Source organism: Pyrus communis, chromosome 9, assembly GCF_041283825.1.
Source record: "Pyrus communis isolate YQ-2024b chromosome 9, ASM4128382v1, whole genome shotgun sequence".
In the NCBI taxonomy this organism is placed as follows: Eukaryota; Viridiplantae; Streptophyta; class Magnoliopsida; order Rosales; family Rosaceae; genus Pyrus; species Pyrus communis.
This window is the reverse complement of record NC_142573.1, coordinates 102,861-123,044: the sequence shown is the minus strand read 5'-3', so window position 1 is coordinate 123,044 and position 20,184 is coordinate 102,861. Positions and strand designations below refer to the sequence as shown.

The following is a 20,184-nucleotide window of genomic DNA, read 5'->3' as shown; positions in this document are numbered from 1 at the left end:
CTCACAACTTTTATAAAAACACATAATTACCACTCGTGTGTAAAAATTGTTGTAGACATCGAAATTTCAGTAAAACAAATGTTCACCAATGCATTAAAGTTTTGACGTGTCAAGGCATACATGGCATACGCCACGTGTTGTACAAATTGTACACATGGTGTGTGACTCAACAAAATAGGAAGAAATACCCTTGAAGGATTAAACAAGTTTTTCTTCTCATTTTGGGCAATGACAAGGCAAGTACATTTCAATCCATTGAGGATCAAAACAAGTTTTTCTTCTCATGTTGGGCAATGACAAGGTAAGCACACTTCAATCCATTACGGATCAAAGAAAGTTTTTCTCATTTGGGCAATGACAAAGCATACACATTTCAAGTTTAAAATGGTATTAAGTGGGAAATTAGGCCATAAGTTACACCACTTCAATTTCAATATTGCATTAAGTGGGAAATTAGGCCATAAGTTACACCACTTCAATTTCAATATTGCATTAAGTGGGAAAATTAGGCAATGGTGCTTGGAAAGGAAAAAAATATTTTGTGGTGGTGATTCATTCTCAAAGCCTATAAATAGGCTTCTCCATCAAGGTATCAAGCATCAAGGAATTCACAAATACATTTCTCTACTCCCAAATTGGAAGAGAATTCCCCAAATCCTTGAAGCTTTGAAACTCCAAAGCTCTCAAGCATCCAAATTCCCAAGAATTCCGAAGGATCAAGAAAGCACTCTTCGTTCTTCGTCCAATCGTTCTTCAAGATCAAGCCCCAACGGCCCTTGAAGAACTCCCACCAACTCAAGATCAAGCCCCGACGGCCCCTTGAAGAAAGTGTTCATCCGTTCATCAACTGTTCATCCTAAGATCAAGCCCCAACGGCCCCTTGGATCAACAGCACAAACAAATCCACACATCCAATCGTTCTTCAAGATTAAGCCCAAAAGCCCTTGAAGATCCGCTCATCCATCAACCTTCAAGATCAAGCCCAAAAGCCCTTGAAGAAATCCACACAACCATTATTCAAGATCAAGCCCCGACGGCCCTTGAAGAAAGTGTTCATCGTTCATCCAAGATCAAGCCTCGACGGCCCTTGGATCAACAAATCTAGATCTTACGGAGATAGAATCAGAGGACCAAATTTAAGAGAGATAGTAACCCCAAAAATCATAAACACAAAAATATTATTTTGTACACGTTATTCTGGTTTCTTGTTTCAAGGAATCTTTCGTGTTCACAAATTTGGCACGCCCAGTGGGACATCTCTACCTCTCATCTCTATCCTCAAATCATCGAAAAACGCAAATGGCATCAAGAAAGGATCAAGCTGTTCCTGCAATCAAAGCAAAGAATAAGAACATCATCGCCGCAAGTGGTGATATTTCGGGCACCATAACCCGAAGTAAGGCAAGAGCTCTTTTTGCCGCGGCTTCCGCCCCTGCATTAACTCTGTCAAAGGAACAAGAGCACCTGAGGCACGAGCCTGTGATCACCCTAGCCTCGCTAAGGGCATCAAGAGGGGAAAGCCTGAGGAAATACTCAGAGTCCCTACTCTCCGACGCTGATTCGAGTGGCAGTACAACCATGCAAGTCATGACCACTGGAGTAACTTCAATCGAGGAGCAGCTAGCTCAGATGAATGAAGCAATCGCAAAGCTCACACGGACTGCAGAGGAGAAAAACTTGCAAACCGCCGGACTCATCAACCGTCTGGAGGCACAACATGGCCTCAAAATGAAACCAAGCTCTCTTCCAACTAAGAAGACCGAAGAAGGCTTTGACCCAAATGCCTACGAACTCATGTCAAAGGCTAGGCATGACTTTGCTTCCTCTTCAAATCTTGGAAAGAAGGTTTCAAACACCGTCAACGACAAAGATCGTGACCTCACCGAGACTCAAAAGAAGTTGAAGGAGCATGATTACGGAGTTGACAACAACAAAGCTGGACTTGGCTTCACACCAAATGCACTCGTGAAGATTTCAAGCAAAGCGAAAAACGCTAGCGCTCAACACATCAGCGTGAGCATTGAACAAAATCAAGAGGAGCCTAAACCTCCTATTCGAGTGTCAGTCTTCGATAGGCTGAATCATTCAAAACCCAGAATTTCGGCACTTGATCGTATTGGTGGGCAAGACCGAACTTCCGTCTTCAAGAGGCTTAACGCGCCAACATTCCAAAGCTCTGTTTTTGAAAGGTTGTTAAAGCCTAAGAAACAAAGTAACACAGCTATCTCTCCTCTGCGACGATCAGCTTCGGAAAGATTTGAAGATAATGAGAAGCCTTTTGGAAAGAGGAAGACAACACCAAAGGAAGAAAAGCTCGATGGGTTAGCAGAAAAAGGCGACGTTCGAAGCTTGATTCCTTCAAGGATGAAGCGCCAAGCAATCCTAGAGGTCGACACAAAAGGACCACTGAAGGTAAAGAGGCGCATCATCGTCCACACTGGCAAATCTTCATGCCAACAAACCCAAGAGAACGGCACTGAAGATGAAATCCCTAAGAAAGATGTCACTTCTGGCTCTTTCGACTCAAAGTCTTCACCTCGACCGTTGGGGGCATGCTCCAAGTCAAGTGAAATTGGAGGATGGACTCATGTCACTCCGAAGAAACTGCACGAGAAACATACGTCTTCTCCACAAGTGCACCAATCAGAAAGGGGGCAAAGCAGGTTTCGCCAACCTCCAAAGCAATGTGAAAATGTTGAAGATAAGAAAATTTCAACACAAAGATCGTTCATGCGCGATCTCTTCTTCCTCGAAGACTTATTCAATTCCTCGATCAAGGCTCCTTGCTATGAAGATTGTGAGGAATGCATTTCGAAGATCGCTTCGAAGAAATTGGACAAGCAGCAACCATCTTGTCCACAAGTTTATCAGTCGAAAAGGGGGCAAAACAGCTCTTGTCAACCTCCAGAACAATGTGAAAGTGTTGGAGATAATGAAATTTCGACACAAAGATCGTCCAACCCCCAAATTCCCAAGAACCCCGAAGAATGGAGAAAGCACTCTTCGTTCTTCGTCAAATCCTCGAGGCAATCATTCATCCAAGATCAAGCCCCGAAGGCCCTTGGATCAACATCCAATCGTTCTTCAAGATTAAGCCCCAAAGCCCTTGAAGATCCGCTCATCCATCAACCTTCAAGATCAAGCCCAAAAGCCCTTGAAGAAATCCACACAACCATTATTCAAGATCAAGCCCCGACGGCCCTTGAAGAAAGTGTTCATCCGTTCATCCTAAGCATAAGCCCCCAACGGCCCTTTGGATCAACAACCTCAACAAATCCACACATCCAATCGTTCTTCAAGATTAAGCCCAAAAGCCCTTGAAGATCCGCTCATCCATCAACCTTCAAGATCAAGCCCAAAAGCCCTTGAAGAAATCCACACAACCATTATTCAAGATCAAGCCCCGACGGCCCTTGAAGAAAGTGTTCATCGTTCATCCTAAGATCAAGCCCCAACGGCCCCTTGGATCAACAGCACAAACAAATCCACACATCCAATCGTTCTTCAAGACTAAGCCCAAAAGCCCTTGAAGATCTGCTCATCCATCAACCTTCAAGATCAAGCCCAAAAGCCCCTTGAAGAAATCCATACACCCATTCTTCAAGATCAAGCCCAACGCCCCTTGAAGATCCGTTCATCAACTGTTCATCCTTAGATCAAGCCCCGACGGCCCTTTGGATCAACAACTCATCCACAAGCCTACACCCTACGAAGATAGAATCAGAGGACCAAATTTGAGAGAGATCGTAACCCCAAAATCATAAACACAAAAATATTATTTTGTACACGTTTATTCTGGTTTCTTGTTTCAAGGAATCTTTCGTGTTCACAATTGTCAACCTTATTAATATTATAATTTATTAATGAAATTCAAATAATATGGTAAGAAGGGATGAATATGGGATGACATTGAACTGAGTGAAACCATCAACGAAACCAATGGAATGCAATACATAAAGCAAGTTGACAGAGAGAAGAAAGATTTTTCAATATGATCGGTACACAAGATAATATATTATTTGTCATTATATAAATTATGAGATATGTGTGTTAAAAAGTTAATAACTTAAAAAATAAAATTTCTCACAACTTTTATAAAAACACATAATTACCACTCGTGTTCCGATTACAAGAAAAAATTTCTCTAAAAGAGAAAGAAATAGAGGCGCGTGCATATAGAGGAGACATTCACAATGAGAGGCAGGTGGCGCAGAGGGAGAGTGGGGGATTCATGAGGGAAGAGAAGAAGAAGGGAAATGAAATTATGAGATGAAACGAGAGAACAGTCCCTCCCTCCACTCGTCGTATTTGAGGAATTAGGGATTTAGAACTAGATTTTACAATCTGAATCATACGAGAGATGGATTAGAGTGAGTCGATTCGATTCCATCGCACCAACTCAATCAAACTCTTTCTTCTTCTTCTTGTACCTTAATCCAAAATCTGAAATATACAAAAATCAAATGCTTTCTTTCTTCTTCTAAATATGATATAAAGGTGCTAAGTTTTAAGCGTTTCGTTACAGACACGGACAGACAGACAACGCAGAGTAGAGGTGATAAGGTCTTGAGAGCCTCGAATGAGATTGAGATAGATAGGCAGTCGTTTTGTAGAACAAGAAGCCCAGCCTGGCCTAGCCTCCTCAGAATTCAGATTAGGCGACGATGGAGCCGGACTCTGCAATTTCGATGCCTTCCCGGTATCCCATTCGTCCTCCTCGTCAGGTACTTGCTGCTGCTGCTGCTTTCCTTGCTCAAATCATTTATTCATTCTTTCTCATTACTGTTGCATTCATTCATTCGTTGATTCTCTGCTGCTGAATGCTGTTTGGTTTCTATCTACGAGTCTATTTTATTTGATGCTAAAAAAAAAAAAAAAAAAAAAAAAAAAGAATCTCATTTGGGCACTGGTCTCATTTCCTTCTAGGCTTATCTTAAACAATACGTGTATAGCATACAGGCTCTGTTGTGTTAACGTAAGCCTTGTTCATATCAGTGGATAACTAATTGAGTTTGACCACGACGACAAGTAATGGAATGCCTCATTCAATCACTTCCATATCAACTACAGTGTGTGTCCTCTAGTTAAGGATTTAGGCTTATAATCATTTTAGTTATGGATTCTTTCTCCTATGCCTCGGCCTGAATGTGATTCATCTGTTACTTACCAGCTAGTGTAACCAATTTACCTCTTGTTGCTTTGCAGCTTTCATGGGTGAATCTCTCCAGAAATCTCATACTTGCATATCAAAGCCTTGGCGTGGTTTATGGGGACCTCAGTACTTCTCCTCTCTATGTTTATAGTAGCACATTCACAGGGAAGCTGCACAACCATAACTCCGAGGAAGTGATATTTGGTGCATTTTCCTTAATCTTCTGGACCATTACAATGGTACCCTTGCTCAAGTACGTCTTTATCCTATTGAGTGCCGACGATAATGGTGAAGGTGTGGTGACACTTGGAGTTTGAGTACATCCTCTGTGTGACATGTCATACTTTACTTCTTATTGGGTCTCCATGGGGTCATACTTATTCTAATTGGTGTCAGGTGGGACTTTTGCGCTTTACTCGCTTCTTTGCCGCCATGCAAAGTTTAGTTTACTTCCCAACCAGCAAGCAGCTGATGAGGAGCTCTCAGCTTACAAATACGGTCCTTCATCACAGGTTGTAAGCTCGTCCCGTTTAAAGATGTTTTTGGAGAAGCATAAAAGGTTACGGACGGCCCTACTGGTGGTGGTATTGTTAGGCGCTTGCATGGTCATAGGAGATGGTGTACTCACTCCAGCAATTTCAGGTATGGTACTAAGTTGTCGAATAATTGTTGGTGTTGAAATTGAATACAGTCTATTTTCATCTAATGTTAATTACCTATTTCAGACAGATGAGAAAAAAGAACTCAAAAGTTATGGCAACATTTACTAAGTTTTCTTGCCCCTTGGGGAACATCCAATAAAATTGGGGCACTATAAGTCAGATCCCTCTAAACATAAGGAAGATGTTTACATATACAATTTGCTGCATCTAATACACTTCTGAATATATTCCAACTATACATTTGGTAGAGCCATTTTACAATACAATATCTGTCATTGTTTCTGTTGTTTGTTGATGTGGTGACTGTTTTACTTGCTCAAATGCTGCTAAGTTTTCAGCAAGCTCTGTCTAATAAAAACATTTTGTCTAGACAAACCCAGATTGTTGATTTTTATTATTTGTTTCTATAATAATGTTTTTACACTTGCCTTGATTAAGGAGTTAAATCTTTGAGCATTTCTTTTCCACTCGCAGTTTTATCATCAGTATCAGGGTTACAAGTTACAGAGGAGAAGTTAACTGATGGTAATTAATTTCTTTTCATTACCTGTTTTCTTTTTTCCTTTTTTATAAAATAAAATAAAATGTTCAAAATTCGTGATGCCTATTCTATATTTTTCTGCGTATCATATAATTGGCTTTGCTTTTAATATGTTATTTATTATCTCTAGGTGAACTCCTCTTGCTTGCCTGTGTCATATTGGTTGGCCTGTTTGCTCTGCAGCATTGTGGCACCCACAGGGTAGCATTTTTGTTTGCACCTATTGTAATAATCTGGTTGATATCAATATTTTCCGTTGGGCTGTACAATACAATACATTGGAACCCGGCTGTTGTTCGTGCATTATCACCCCATTATATTATCAAGTTTTTCCGTGAGACTGGTAAAGATGGTTGGATTTCTCTTGGTGGGGTTCTTCTCTCGATAACTGGTAAATTTGAAGGAAATTTTGTCCATATGAATATATTCACTGGTTGTTGTACTGGTGGAACTATCTATATGAAACCTCTTTTGTGGGAGTTTTATTTTAGCTCTTCAGTGACGAGAAGTTATCCATGTTTTATCAGGTACTGAAGCTATGTTTGCAGATCTTGGTCATTTCACTGCCTTATCGATAAGAGTAAGTTTATTATTTATCCTGCAACAACTATTTTTCTTTTCAATATGGCACCATTAACTTCCTTACTTGCGGTCTAATATAAACAAATATAAAGGTTAAGCTGTTGAACCGAGAGGAAGGTTAAAAACATATTCTATATGCATATACTGGAGATGTTTGATATGATTGAATGTTGGACATGTTAGAATAAGTGTATAAAATCAAGAGATATATAAGTATTTTCTATAAGCATGTTAAAAAATTCAGAATAGCCGAGCCAGGTAGGTGTCACAATGTTTAAAAACTTTTGGATAAATTAGTTCGAGTGCTTCTGATGCTGATTTAATTTGATTCATTATTTTTTAAATTAAAGAATTTTTATTTTTATTGGGGATACAACTATATGATACAAAACTGGACTTTCCCACATACTCTTTCCTTTCTGTTATTTTCTTTTCATTTTCTTCTTTTAAATAATATTGGAAGATGTATTATGTATGTTCAGAAATATGATTGTCTAAGTAGAGACTTCAGCCTTTCACGTATATCTATCTTTCAAGTTATAAGACTTTCCAGGAATTGAAAAAATTAGAAAAAGAGAGGCTAAAGTGTGTTGTCGCTTCATAATGGTATGTGATAGACAACAAAATGAGTTGTAAAGCCATATGGAAAATGCTCTTGTTGGATGGTTAGAATTTAGAAAATATGTCTACTTGATTTCTGATTCTGTAGTTTGTTTATTCTAACCACTCTAACTTTGTAAAGCCGTCTTCATTATGATGTATAGGTTGTGGAATTTCTAAAGTGAGATTACGAGTTTTTATTTTTTCTTGCTTGTGCAGCTTGCGTTTGCATTCGCTATATATCCTTGTTTGGTAGTACAATACATGGGTCAGGCTGCTTTCCTGTCAAAAAATCCTGACCACAATCTTTACAGTTTCTATGACTCAATACCTGGTTAGTTCATTCTGACATTTATCAATATTGCTTCCATAATAATATTCTAAATCAGAGTTGGTAACTTTGCTTTCTGTCCTCCCTTATCCCGGAAGCTCCTGTATTTTGGCCTGTCTTTGTTGTTGCCACCCTCGCATCAATTGTTGGAAGCCAGGCTGTTATAACTGCCACTTTCTCAATCATCAAGCAATGTCATGCCCTTGGTTGTTTCCCCCGAGTAAAAGTTGTCCACACCTCAAAGCATATATATGGGCAGGTCTACATTCCAGAAATTAATTGGATACTTATGATCCTTACTCTTGCCATAACTATTGGATTTCAAGACACTACTTTAATTGGAAATGCTTACGGTACATTATTTCTTTGAACCCCCCTCCCTCTCTTCCCCTTCAACAATTAACTGAGGATGATACAATGTTCACTTTTGGTTCTCAGGACTTGCTTGCATGATGGTTATGTTTATCACGACATTCCTTATGGCACTGGTAATAATCTTTGTTTGGCAGAAAAGTGTGGTTCTGGCTGCGATTTTTCTTATCTTTTTCTGGTTCATTGAGGGAATGTACTTATCAGCAGCACTCATTAAAGTACCTCAGGGAGGATGGGTCCCTTTTGTTCTCTCATTCATCTTTATGATTGTTATGTACATCTGGCATTATGGTATGCGAAAGAAGTATAACTATGATCTGCACAACAAAGTCTCGTTAAAATGGCTACTTGGTCTTGGCCCAAGCCTTGGTATAGTCCGGGTGCCTGGAATAGGTCTCATATACTCGGAGTTGGCAACAGGAGTTCCTGCAATATTCTCTCACTTTGTAACAAATCTTCCTGCATTTCACAAGGTGTTGGTTTTTGTTTGTGTAAAATCAGTTCAGGTGCCTTGTGTTTCACCTGAAGAACGATTTTTGATTGGCCGGATATGTCCAAGACCGTATCGTATGTATAGGTGCATTGTCAGGTATGGGTACAAGGACATTCAACGGGATGATGGGGACTTTGAGGACCTGCTCATACAGAGCATAGCAGAGTTCATCCAGATGGAAGCAGTGGAACCACAATTCTCAAGCCCAGAGATATCATCATTTGATGGAAGGATGGCGGTTATAAGCACTAGGACAAGTTCGAGCTTGATAAGCAGTGAACAAGAGGGTTTTGACGTGGGGGATTCCATCCAGAGTAGCAAATCTCTGACCCTGCAGAGTATGGGATCAGTGTATGATGAGGAGAACCCACAAATGAGGAGGCGCCAAGTTAGGTTTCAGGTACCATCAAACGTAGGTATGGATCCTGCAGTAAGGGAAGAGCTGATGGATTTGATCCAGGCCAAGGAAGCAGGGGTTGCGTATATAATGGGGCACTCGTATGTGAAGGCGAGGAGGTCGTCGTCATTTCTGAAGAAGCTTGTGATTGATATGGGGTATTCTTTTCTTAGGAAGAACTGCAGGGGCCCTGCTGTGGCGCTTAACATTCCTCACATCAGTCTTATCGAAGTTGGGATGATATACTATGTCTGATGGATTGATGGATCGTTTCAAATTGGAAGGAATAAAACTGGAATAACGTCATGTATACCATAGATGAATAACATTGGGATATCTATCGTCGTTCTTATTTGGTAAGCAACACCACTTGGCAATTTCAACAGTACTTGATGCGTCTTCTTACTTTTGCCAATACTCATAGTAATTTGGTAGCAATTTTTATAGTAATTAATCATAAATTAAAGGAATGAACGATCAGGGGTGTAGGTTTGACGAAGCAGCCAATCCCAATGGTAAGGCCGGCGGTGCCGCAATGAATGAACATAAATAAGGAATTTTACCATCGGCAAAATTAGCAGTTAAATCACAAAGAATACTTGCAAGAGAACAAGATAATTAGAGTATAAACAGTTCGAACGAGGTCGATCTCTACAAAAACTAATGTGAATAATTTGTTTTTAAATATAACTCTTAGTTAAAGATGAGAATTCTAATTAAAGTAACATGTGCAAATAAGGTCAAATCTTAAAGTCGAAGGCAATAATAGCAAAGCTATGGAAATCAAGTGGACAAGTAATAAGGCTATACAGAATATATGGAAGAATTTACTCGCCAAGGTGAATTGAGTTTGGAGTGAGACTTGGCTGGAATAAAGGTCGACAAAGTGAATTGAATTTGGAGCGAGACTTGGCTGAAATAAAGGTTGCCAAGGTTACAGATGTGGCTTTGGGTTGTAATTTCGTATTTATTCAATTTGGTATGTTATCAAAATTAAGAAAGTCATTATATAAACTAAGAACATATGAGATTGACTAAAATTTTCGTCCGAGATTAAACATATTTTTATCTTTTATTATTTTATAGAAAAAATATTTTAATGACACATGACGTGATGGGATAAATAAAATTTTTATCCGAAATTAAACATAAAATATATTTTTTATTATTATATCAATAGCATGAGTATAAAGGTGGAAATGCACTAAATCAGTTATTATTGTCATTAAATCAGTTAGTGAAGTGGAGATGCTCTTATAAAAAAGAATGAAACAGAATGCTGGTGTTTGGTGGGAAAGTTGTAAGCCCGCCAAGGTCCAATAGCAGCAACAACAAAGGCGAAGGCCCAAAAATAGAAATATCTGGTGTGGAGGTCGTCAGTCGGTGTGTGGGAGTGCGTGGCGTGGGTACTGGGTACAAATCTTCCACATATCAAATGCCTACCATTGAATTGAATTGAATTGCATTGAATTCTCATTCGTTCGCAAATTGCGATGCAATTGCAAAAGCAGCAGCAAAAGTGAATTAAAAAAAAAAAAAATGGTGAAAGTAATACTACTAAAACCCCTCTAAAGCCTCTCAACTTTTTCATTGTTTAATTATCCACTGGACTGGGGAGTCACTCTGCAGGCACCAGAAAATGCCGCTGCTTCTCCCAATCCCTGCCCTGAACTCTAGCTCTAGCTCGGCAATTCAAGGATTGAGGCCCAGCTCATGTCCTGGGGCCAGCCTTTGTTGGCGACTCGGAAGAAGACGACTGCATTGCTGTGTGCCCAATGCTGTCTACACCGCCCACACCCAAAGCACGGAACAGCATTGGAAACCGACATCGGGGAAGATAGAGGATTCGGCGGAGGGCGACGCCATATCCATTCTCAATGAAAGGATTCGGCGGGAGCAGAGCAAGAGAGAGGGCTCCGCAACGAGAACGGTGATGGAGGCGGAGGCGGCGTACAAATACGTAGAGATGGTGAAGCAGCAGCAGCAGAGGGGCCTCGAGAAGCTCCGAGGCGACGTTGGTTACAAGGTGGATCCCTACACTCTTCGTTCTGGGGACTACGTCATCCATAAGAAGGTTGGCATTGGTCGGTTCGTTGGGATTAAATTGGACACTACTAGTCCCAATTCCATTTCCAATTCCACTTCTAAGACCGACTCCATTGAATACGTCTTCATCGAGTATGCCGATGGCATGGCTAAGCTTCCTGTCAAGCAGGCCTCTCGCTTGCTCTATCGTTATAATCTGTACGTTTTCCTTCCCTTCTGTCATTCTTCCTTTTCAATCTCATCATTTTCATGAATTCGTTCAACTAAATAAACAAAACAACCAAAAAATCAAAAAAAAAAAGTTACGTTAACTTATAATTAATCTGTCTGTTTTGTTGTTTCAGCCCGAACTAAACGAAAGGCCTCGCACATTGAGCAAATTGAGCGACCCCAGTGTCTGGGAGAAAAGAAAGACCAAGGGAAAGATTGCCATTCAGAAAATGGTTGTTGATTTGATGGAGTTGTATCTTCACAGACTCAAACAAAGACGCCCACCCTACCCTCTCACTCCAGCCATGACTCACTTTGTTTCTCAGTTTCCTTATCAACCCACCCCTGATCAACAGCAGGCTTTCATTGATGTTCACAAAGATCTAACCGCCAGAGAAACTCCAATGGACCACTTAATTTGCGGAGATGTTGGCTTTGGCAAAACCGAAGTTGCCCTGCGTGCCATCTTCTGTGTAGTTTCTGCAGGGAATCAAGCCATGGTTCTCGCACCCACTATTGTTTTGGCCAAGCAACATTTTGATGTTATTTCAGACCGGTTTTCTATCTACCCCGACATCAAGGTTGGACTTCTCAGCAGGTTTCAGGTAACCCAAGTCTTCTTCTTACATATGACACACTTATTGGGTATCACATCTTATGCATTCTGGAATTTTCAAGCTGCTCCTTTTAGTCTTAAACTGATCACAACTGTTATGGAATGTAGACCAAAGCAGAAAAGGATGGGCATTTGGACATGATTAAAAAGGGGCAATTGGACATAATTGTTGGGGCTCACTCGCTTCTTGGAAGTCGTGTTGTGTAAAGTAATCTGGGTTTGCTAGTTGTTGATGAAGAACAGGTTTGTCATTGAATCTATTTTCTGCTATATGCAACAAATTAGATTCTCTCCTAGTTGACCTACATAATCTTCTTTTTATGTTTTAAAGCATGCACTTTCTTCTGCTCTATAGAGGTTTGGCGTCAAACAAAAGGAGAAGATTGCTTCGTTCAAAACATCGGTTGATGTTCTTACTCTTTCCGCAACGCCTACACCACGAACCCTGTATTTAGCCTTGACTGGGTTCCGTGATGCTAGGTAATGACTTGTCTTTGGATTTATAGTTTTATATACATCTCTAGATCTAGATGCCCATTTCAATTTGTTTTGTGATGCTAGGTAATGACTTGTCTTTGTGATAGTTGTTGCGTAATGTTGTGAATTTAAGCTTACTTTTTATGATGGCTGGTTAAGACATAGCTTGCCAGTCCTTAATTTGGTGCTGTTGTAATTATGCATTCTTCCATTTTTCAGTTTGATTTCAACTCCACCACCAGAAAGGGTCCCTATCAAATCCCATCCTTCTGCATACAGTAAAGAAAAGGTTTTATCAGCAATTAAGCATGAGCTGGACAGAGGAGGCCAAGTGTTTTACGTATTGCCTCGCATTAAAGGTAACCTTATTGCATGATGGTTTTGTTTTTAATACTCTTACAAAAGCTGAACACAAAGTTTCTTTGTCATTCTGTTGCTTGCTGTAGTGTCTGGATTGCTTCTTTCAGTTTTATCAATGACTAAATGCACATGTCACTATTTGTAAGTCTTTAGACTTGTAGAGTAAATCAGGATTGCCTTGTTCGTGGTTCTAGATTCATTTGTCTTACATGTCTAAAGAACACGAGAAATTCCATTTCCGACTAACAGCTAATTAGAGGAATTTCAAGAATGATTTCCCACATAAACTTTTGGTTCTCTTAATGGCTGATACATATTTCACTTCTGTTCTTGTGCTGCAGGACTTGAAGAAGTGATGAAATTTCTTGAACAGTCATTTCCTAATGTTGAAATAGCTATTGCACACGGGAAGGTATTTTCTTTCTTGCCTTATCATTTGGCATCTCCAAAGGGAACCGCTATGTGATGAAATTTAAGAATTAGGAAAATTGAGGATGCATCAGGATTTGAATAAGAAACTTCTTCATATGTGTCATTTATTACAGCTTATAATTGGATTTGCTAATTTGGGTTTCTTTCTCTGCATGTGAGTAATTATATCTGCATATTTTTTCAGCAATATTCAAAGCAGCTGGGGGAAACCATGGAGAATTTTACACAAGGTGAAATCAAGATTCTTATATGCACTAATATAGTAGAAAGTGGGCTTGACATTCAGAATGCAAACACCATCATAATTCAGGATGTTCAACAATTTGGCTTAGCGCAGTTGTATCAGGTCTTATTCTTTCTTCTTTCTTTATATATATACGTCTCAAATGGTCCAACATATACGGAAGACTAACATTTGAAATTGTTATTTTGGTTATTTTAAGTGCTTTTCATTTATTAAACAGGAGAACGTAATGGTACCTGAGCTTTTCCAACTCCTTATCCATTTTACTTACTGTGTTATTTTTTGTTCTTTTTCTTTCGTTAAATGAATAAATAGTAATAGTTGCGGGGAAGGGTAGGCCAGGCAGATAAGGAAGCTTATGCATACTTGTTCTATCCGGAGGAGTCACTACTAACTGATCAAGCACTGGTACTTCTTGTCCCTTATAGAATATGCTGTATACAGTTTTTGTAACTACTTGTGTTACCCTTCATGATATTTAGCACTTGTTTTCACAATTGCATGTGATTTTAGATACAGTTTAAAATCCATTAGCTACTTTGCTCTAGGTATACTTGCCCTTGATTACTTTGGAGTGTTAAAGTAGCAACATTGTGGTCATGCTCTAGGAGCGACTTGCAGCTCTGGAGGAATGCTGTGAACTTGGGCAAGGTTTCCAACTTGCAGAGAAGGACATGGGAATCAGAGGCTTTGGTACCATATTTGGTGAGCAACAAACAGGGGATGTTGGAAATGTTGGCATTGATCTCTTCTTTGAAATGCTCTTTGAGAGCCTATCCAAACTTTACTCTTGTTCATGATCCAATTTTTAATCTTTTACTTCTTGCTTCCATTTTACGTGCAATTTTGGCTATTATAATTATTACTATTATAATAATAATTATTATTACTACTATTACTACTCTAACTGCATAACATATTAATGTATGAGATGACAGTGTTTCAAAATGGTTTTAATGTCTAAAATGGTTCCTCTCCCTCTCTCTCTCTCTCTGACAACACACACATGTAGTAACTGTTTAATTCGTTAGGCCCACTCAATGTCTAGAGTTTGAAATTTTGAAGTGTTATTAATTGTTAACACAAAACTTTCTGTTTTGCTTGTTTGATGCCAGGTTGATGAACACCGTGTAGTTTTAGTTCCTTATGTGTCCGTTGAGGTGTTTTTACCATCACTTTCAGCATCTTAAAATAAATACTTGAACAAAGATAGAAGCTGATTAATTTCGACACGTCCTATTTTAATTCCTAGGAGAGATTGGGATGCGAACATGCATGCATATTGGTATTTGATGGGTGTGTTTTATGTACATTTCAGATTGATTTAAATATAAATCCTCATCTCCCCTCTGAATACATAAATTATCTGGAGAATCCCATGGAGATAATTCATGCAGCCGAGAAAGCTGCTGAGAACGATATCTGGAGTTTGATGCATTATGCTGAGAATTTGCACCGGCATTATGGAAAGGAGCCACACTCCATGGAGCTTCTTTTAGAGAAGCTTTATGTGAGGAGGATGGCAGCAGATCTGGGAATTAGGAAGATTTATGCTTCAGGAAAGATGTTTTTTTTATGAAAACCTGTATGAATAAAAAGGTCTTCAAGCTGATTGCAGAATCAATGGCCTCTGATGTTTACCGAAACTCTTTGGTTTTTGAGGGTGACCAGATCAAGGTAATCTCATATCATGAAATATGAATAAATTTTCTTTACGTTTTGACAAGTGAGCTGAGTATCGGAAAAGAAAACTCTGTTGATTTTGACAGGGGATATCATCATGTTGGTTGTGTCTCGTGTGTTGCAGGCGGAACTTCTTCTAGAGCTACCGAGAGAACAGCTGTTAAATTGGATCTTTCAATGTTTGGGTGAAATGCATGCTTCCTTACCTGCTCTCATAAAGTATTAGATAGGTGTCTTAGGCGACGGACAGGAACTCAATTTTTTTAATGAGGGACTGCTGGACTAGTACTACACTAGTACATAATGGATTGGATTTGCTAACCCTTTTGCCGTACTCGGATGTCTTGAGGGACAATATCATATTGATTGGGCCATAAAATTAGAGCCAAAGATGTGCGTGATGGCATGGTTCACTTGGTAAGTCATCACAAATTGAAACTGATGGTTTTTTCAAATGGGTCTAATATATATCAGTCCTTTGCAGCATTGCAGGTTACTTGTGAATTAGGTAAGTAAGACAAGTGGAGGGAGATACATCATGCATACAAACAAACAGGTGTGCGTGGCGCACGAAATACAGAGTCTTTTAATGTCATGCATTCGTATTCACATTCGCATACGCATATGCATATACATATGCATAGGACGACGATAATCCTATTTGTATTTATGTACGGAAGGAAGGATCATTCATTCATTCATTCATTCCGTTCCGTTGGTAGGGTATATACATAGTTAGATACTAATTTGAACGCTCATGTGAAATTCTGTGTAGTGTATATGTCTGTAATCATATCATTTCAAATAGAAGAGGTGCTCTCTACTTACTCCTGTTTCTTTTCCTTGGTATTGGTAAATTGGTAAATTGGTAATTTGGTAAATATACCCTACATAATAATAAGACCTTTGGTATTTGGTTGGTAGTTGGGGTGCGCCGTTGACCGGCGGGTATGAAATCCACAGTCGAAACTGGGTATGCATTTAAATTACAGAATGAGGTCTTCCACTAAGTCACAAATTTATTTTGTCGCTTTTCTATTCTTTTACGGGAAATGTGTTTTTTCTTTTCTGATCCCACTTCTAAATATGATTTTATTTATACATAAATAAAATCATACCCTTGTTTAATTTTTATTTACTTTTATTCAATTTAAATTTTAAATGTAAATATATAAGTTACGCAATGAAATAAATATATTAGTATTGAAAAAGGTTAAATGTCTAATTAGGGATGAAATCGAAACTCCTCCGACCTTAAGAGATAGATCAGAGCATCATCACTAAATTGGAAAAAAAAAAAATCGGAAGCTACCAACATTTTGCTAGTATCAGCAAAACAAAAATATCCATAGCTTTTCTAGTGTTGTTTACTCTTTATTTTTTAAGCACGGCGGGCTAAGTTTAACTCCATTAATTTTAATTTAATTTAGAAAGAAATAGTAAAAAGTGCGTAATAAAACATTTTTTATTGAAAAATATTTAAATAATTATTTTTTACTATTAAAAAAGTTTATATATTATAAGAACAAAAAAAAAAAAAAAAAAAAAAAAAGAGTAGGCAGTTCATTAGAATTTTGAATAAAAATGTATGTTTACTATTAAAAACGTGTCCCTAATAATAAAAAAAATATGTCTTAAGAATTTTTGAATAAAAAAAAAATTTTGCGAGGGCTTATATTAATTTTTCGTTTAAGGTATTCAGTCAATCTCTGATAAGCAGCTAGTGAATCTGTGATGCGCCCTCTCCTCCCAACTGATCTTATTAGAAATTAACAAGAAAGAAAGGAAGAAATGAGCTTTCAAGATGTGCAGAGTGGCGGAGGAGGAAGGGGAAGGATGGCATCGGCGTCTCCGCCTCAGGCGGTGGCTGCGGGCATATTCCAGATCAACACTGCCGTTGGCACTTTCCGTAGAATGGTCGATGCCATCGGGACTGCCAAGGACACTTCCGATCACCGCCAGAAGCTGTGCGTCTCTCTTTCTCTCTTTGTTATGCAAATACAAATACAAATTCATTCATGAATCATTATTATGTAATGTAACGAGTGGAAATGCAAAGTGCAGGCACAACACGAGGCAACGCATACTTGAGCTGGTAAAAGAAACGTCTGCCAAGCTCAAATCCCTCACCCAATCTGATCGCCAATCCAATGTCAATGTGCGTTTCTTTCTTTACCTCACTCATTCACTCAACTCACTCTCATCACTCATCATGAGTGCCTCCGCTTTTTGAATTTCATCTGCTAAACTATATCACATTCCAACAATTTCTTTCTACTTTCTAATTTCTAGTTCAAATTTCAAAACTAGTCAAAACAAAATGGATATTGTCTTGATTTTTCAGCCGAGTAAGCAGATCGAAGATGCTAAGCTTGCAAGAGATTTCCAGACCACATTGCAAGAATTTCAGAAAGTTCAACAGCTCGCCTCTGAGCGCGAGTCTACTTACATGCCTTCCTTGCCAACGTACCCCCTACCCTACTACATTTCTCCTCTTTTCACCTTTCTAATTTAACTATTTATACTTGAGTTTGTGTGTTTTTGTGTTTGTGTGTATGACTTTTTGGCTTACCTCCGCACCTTGTTCTTGTTCTTGTTTTATTCGGTACTTGCTTTGACTACAGTTCTGCGGCTTCCGCTTCTGCCTCCGGGGAATATCTGGAGCCTAACAGTAGCAGCACCAGGGATCAGCACCGCCAACCTTTCCTTCAGGACCAAAAGAGGTAATCCATTTCCATGCTCTCCTTCTACATTCACATCATTTCCTCTGCCTAACATTCCAGTCCTTTTTCTTTTCGTTTTATTATTTCCTCTCTCATTGGCTTATTACCAATTTCACATCATCCTTCACTTCACCTTCCACCTTTGTCTTTTCATCTTCGGTTGGACTTTAACTCTTTTATTATTAAAAACCTTGGAGCTCCCATTCCATCCCATGGGCCCATGGCCATGGCCATCGGTTTCTATTGTATTTTCAGTGGCTCAAAGTCTCAAGTTGCTTCTATGAACCTTGTACATTGGGAGGGAGTCTTAACTTTGGCCGACAACTGACCATGTATAGTTAATAGTTTGAGCATCTTCGCATGCATACATCATTACACATGGGTTGGTTTGATGCACGGTTTACAAGGATTCTATTTTGAAACAACATCTCACCTACAGGCAGGAATTACTTTTGCTTGATAATGAGGTTGCATTCAATGAGGCCATCATTGAGGAGAGGGAACAGGGTATTCGAGACATAGAAGCACAAATCGGGGAAGCTAGTGAAATTTTCAAGGACCTTGCTGTTCTCGTTCATGAGCAGGGTGTGGTCATTGGTAATACAGCTCTCTTTCACTTTGCATTCATGGAGCTTTTTCCTCTTATTGTATTTATCGGGCATATTGTTCTATCATTGCAGATGACATTCAATCAAACATTGACAACTCTTCCTCTGCAACGACCCAAGCTAGAGTTCAGCTAGCTAAGGCTTCCAAAGGAGTTAAATTCAGATGCTCATGGGTAAGGAGTAAACAATAAATTAAACAAACTAGTTAACTTTCATCTCTTATCTACCTCACCTACCACTAGTACAGGGTGTTTAGCACTTTATGGTTGATCTGTTAGGGCAAAAGGATGTGTTTTGGAATTGTGAGCGTTAACAAAAGAAGTGAAAGAATTCATTTATCACAAAAGGAAATTAGCATCCCCACATCATGGCATCTAGACTGTGACACATAATGGACAGAAAAGAAGACATTAGGTTGCAATGAGAAATGGAATTTACATGCAAACACAAACTTTCATTTGTTTTGTTTAGTGAAAACTAGCAAGAAGACTGTCTGGTCTGGTGTAGCAGAGATTTCGTATAGGACATGTTAAGGTAGTTTGCAAACAAGATCGCCCTATCACACAACAATTTTAGGTTATCTTAGAATTGGATTCTGATTATCTCCAATTTGTCATTTCATATATCTTATCTTCAATGTCGGTCTATTGTCTGTTGCAGTGTTGGTGGGTGCTGGCAGTTTTGGTAGTGGTCGTTGTGATCGTCATGATCATCCTTATCATATAATGTGCAAGTACATACATACATAGTCATGTTGTGCCTATGTATGACAATGTTGTTTGTGCGATCATTTCTTTGTTTATTGATGTCCTCCAGCTTTTGGTTGAGATTTACATGTATTAGAGTGGAAACTGGAACGTCTCTTTTTTCACTTTCCTTTTATCTTGCGGCGGTTTTGATTGTTTTTGTTAGCAATGGTTTATCCTCCGTGTACTGTGGTTCCTGGGTTTCACTTTTTGTAATTTTTTGTTTTTAATAGTGGATTAATAGTTTTTGCTGTCCTGTTCTTGTATATTAAAAGATGCATGTCCTTTCCAGCTCCCTTCCTGGAAAGGAGACGATGAGAATATGAATGGGAAAGAAGGAAAAGGTGAGTATGGTGAAGATTACGATTCTGTTGGTGAAGATTACGATTCTGTGCTCTTATAATATCGATGTCTATTTTCTGAAATGTAAATATTGGAAACCAACGATGACACTGACCAAGATTAGGAAGGATTAAGATGATCTATCTGTGCTCTTAGATCCAGATGACAAAGCTTTTCCAGCAATGAGTTTTTGGTTGGGGAAAAAAAAAAAAAAAAAAAAAAAAAAAACGATTTTGAAGGGTTATGTTATATGCCTCATTTCCCTTCCCAGAATTTACATGATTGATTTTAGAGACATCGATATGCCAATGAGATACTAATGTCATTGAGATGCTGTTGAGATTTTGTCGAGATGCCACTAAGAGAGTGTTGATATGAGATACCGTCGTCAAGAGAGCGTCGAGAGGCCTTCGCCTTTGTGGTTCTGTAGAGATGCCATCAAGAGGCATTGAGACTGACTTAGAGAATTAAAATGACTCAAAATCTCTCTGAATTCACACAATGAAAAATTCGTCACTTTCACAAATGAATTTTTATAGCTTGGATATGTTTTTTCAGCCATATTTT

The 20,184-nt window shown here is 38.9% G+C and overlaps 2 protein-coding genes and 1 pseudogene across 5 annotated transcripts; all 3 read left to right on the top strand.

Annotated features, from left to right (window-relative positions):
• Positions 1-4,128: 4,128 nt before the first annotated feature.
• On the top strand, positions 4,129-9,529 carry LOC137739673 (potassium transporter 4). Its single transcript, XM_068479335.2, has 10 exons — positions 4,129-4,370; positions 4,526-4,724; positions 5,206-5,446; positions 5,549-5,794; positions 6,289-6,339; positions 6,486-6,746; positions 6,883-6,935; positions 7,757-7,871; positions 7,967-8,221; positions 8,307-9,529. The coding sequence occupies exons 2-10, from the start codon at positions 4,665-4,667 to the stop codon at positions 9,383-9,385; spliced, it is 2,361 nt and encodes a 786-aa protein (XP_068335436.2). The 5' UTR covers positions 4,129-4,370; positions 4,526-4,664; the 3' UTR covers positions 9,386-9,529.
• Positions 9,530-10,395: 866 nt separating this feature from the next.
• LOC137740245 (putative ATP-dependent helicase At3g02060, chloroplastic) lies at positions 10,396-16,023 on the top strand (annotated as a pseudogene). The gene is made up of 12 exons (XR_015966653.1): positions 10,396-11,378; positions 11,521-11,991; positions 12,111-12,245; positions 12,358-12,482; positions 12,699-12,838; positions 13,181-13,251; positions 13,456-13,617; positions 13,837-13,923; positions 14,124-14,295; positions 14,629-14,675; positions 14,834-15,192; positions 15,323-16,023. The product of XR_015966653.1 is annotated as a putative ATP-dependent helicase At3g02060, chloroplastic (transcript).
• Positions 15,445-19,957, top strand: LOC137740390 (syntaxin-22). 3 transcript variants are annotated; one of them, XM_088700076.1, is made up of 9 exons: positions 15,445-15,615; positions 15,683-15,754; positions 16,901-17,165; positions 17,263-17,356; positions 17,543-17,664; positions 17,823-17,921; positions 18,361-18,518; positions 18,602-18,702; positions 19,568-19,957. In XM_088700076.1, the coding sequence occupies exons 3-9, from the start codon at positions 16,990-16,992 to the stop codon at positions 19,676-19,678; spliced, it is 861 nt and encodes a 286-aa protein (XP_088556202.1). In that variant the 5' UTR covers positions 15,445-15,615; positions 15,683-15,754; positions 16,901-16,989; the 3' UTR covers positions 19,679-19,957. The 3 variants fall into 3 exon arrangements, with proteins under 3 accessions (XP_088556202.1, XP_088556201.1, XP_068336367.2); XM_088700075.1 differs by having other exon boundaries at positions 15,615-15,754; XM_068480266.2 differs by lacking the exon at positions 19,568-19,957 and adding an exon at positions 19,190-19,526 and having other exon boundaries at positions 15,615-15,754.
• The last annotated feature ends 227 nt before the right edge of the window (positions 19,958-20,184 follow it).

Coding starts and splice junctions, on each gene's coding strand:
- LOC137739673 (XM_068479335.2), top strand. CDS start 4,665: ATGGAGCCGGACTCTGCAATTTCGATGCCTTCCCGGTATCCCATTCGT. Junction 4,725..5,205: donor CCATTCGTCCTCCTCGTCAG/GTACTTGCTGCT, acceptor GTTGCTTTGCAG/CTTTCATGGGTGAATCTCTC. Junction 6,936..7,756: donor TCACTGCCTTATCGATAAGA/GTAAGTTTATTA, acceptor TTGCTTGTGCAG/CTTGCGTTTGCATTCGCTAT.
- LOC137740390 (XM_088700076.1), top strand. CDS start 16,990: ATGAGCTTTCAAGATGTGCAGAGTGGCGGAGGAGGAAGGGGAAGGATG. Junction 17,166..17,262: donor TCCGATCACCGCCAGAAGCT/GTGCGTCTCTCT, acceptor TGCAAAGTGCAG/GCACAACACGAGGCAACGCA. Junction 18,519..18,601: donor TGAGCAGGGTGTGGTCATTG/GTAATACAGCTC, acceptor CTATCATTGCAG/ATGACATTCAATCAAACATT.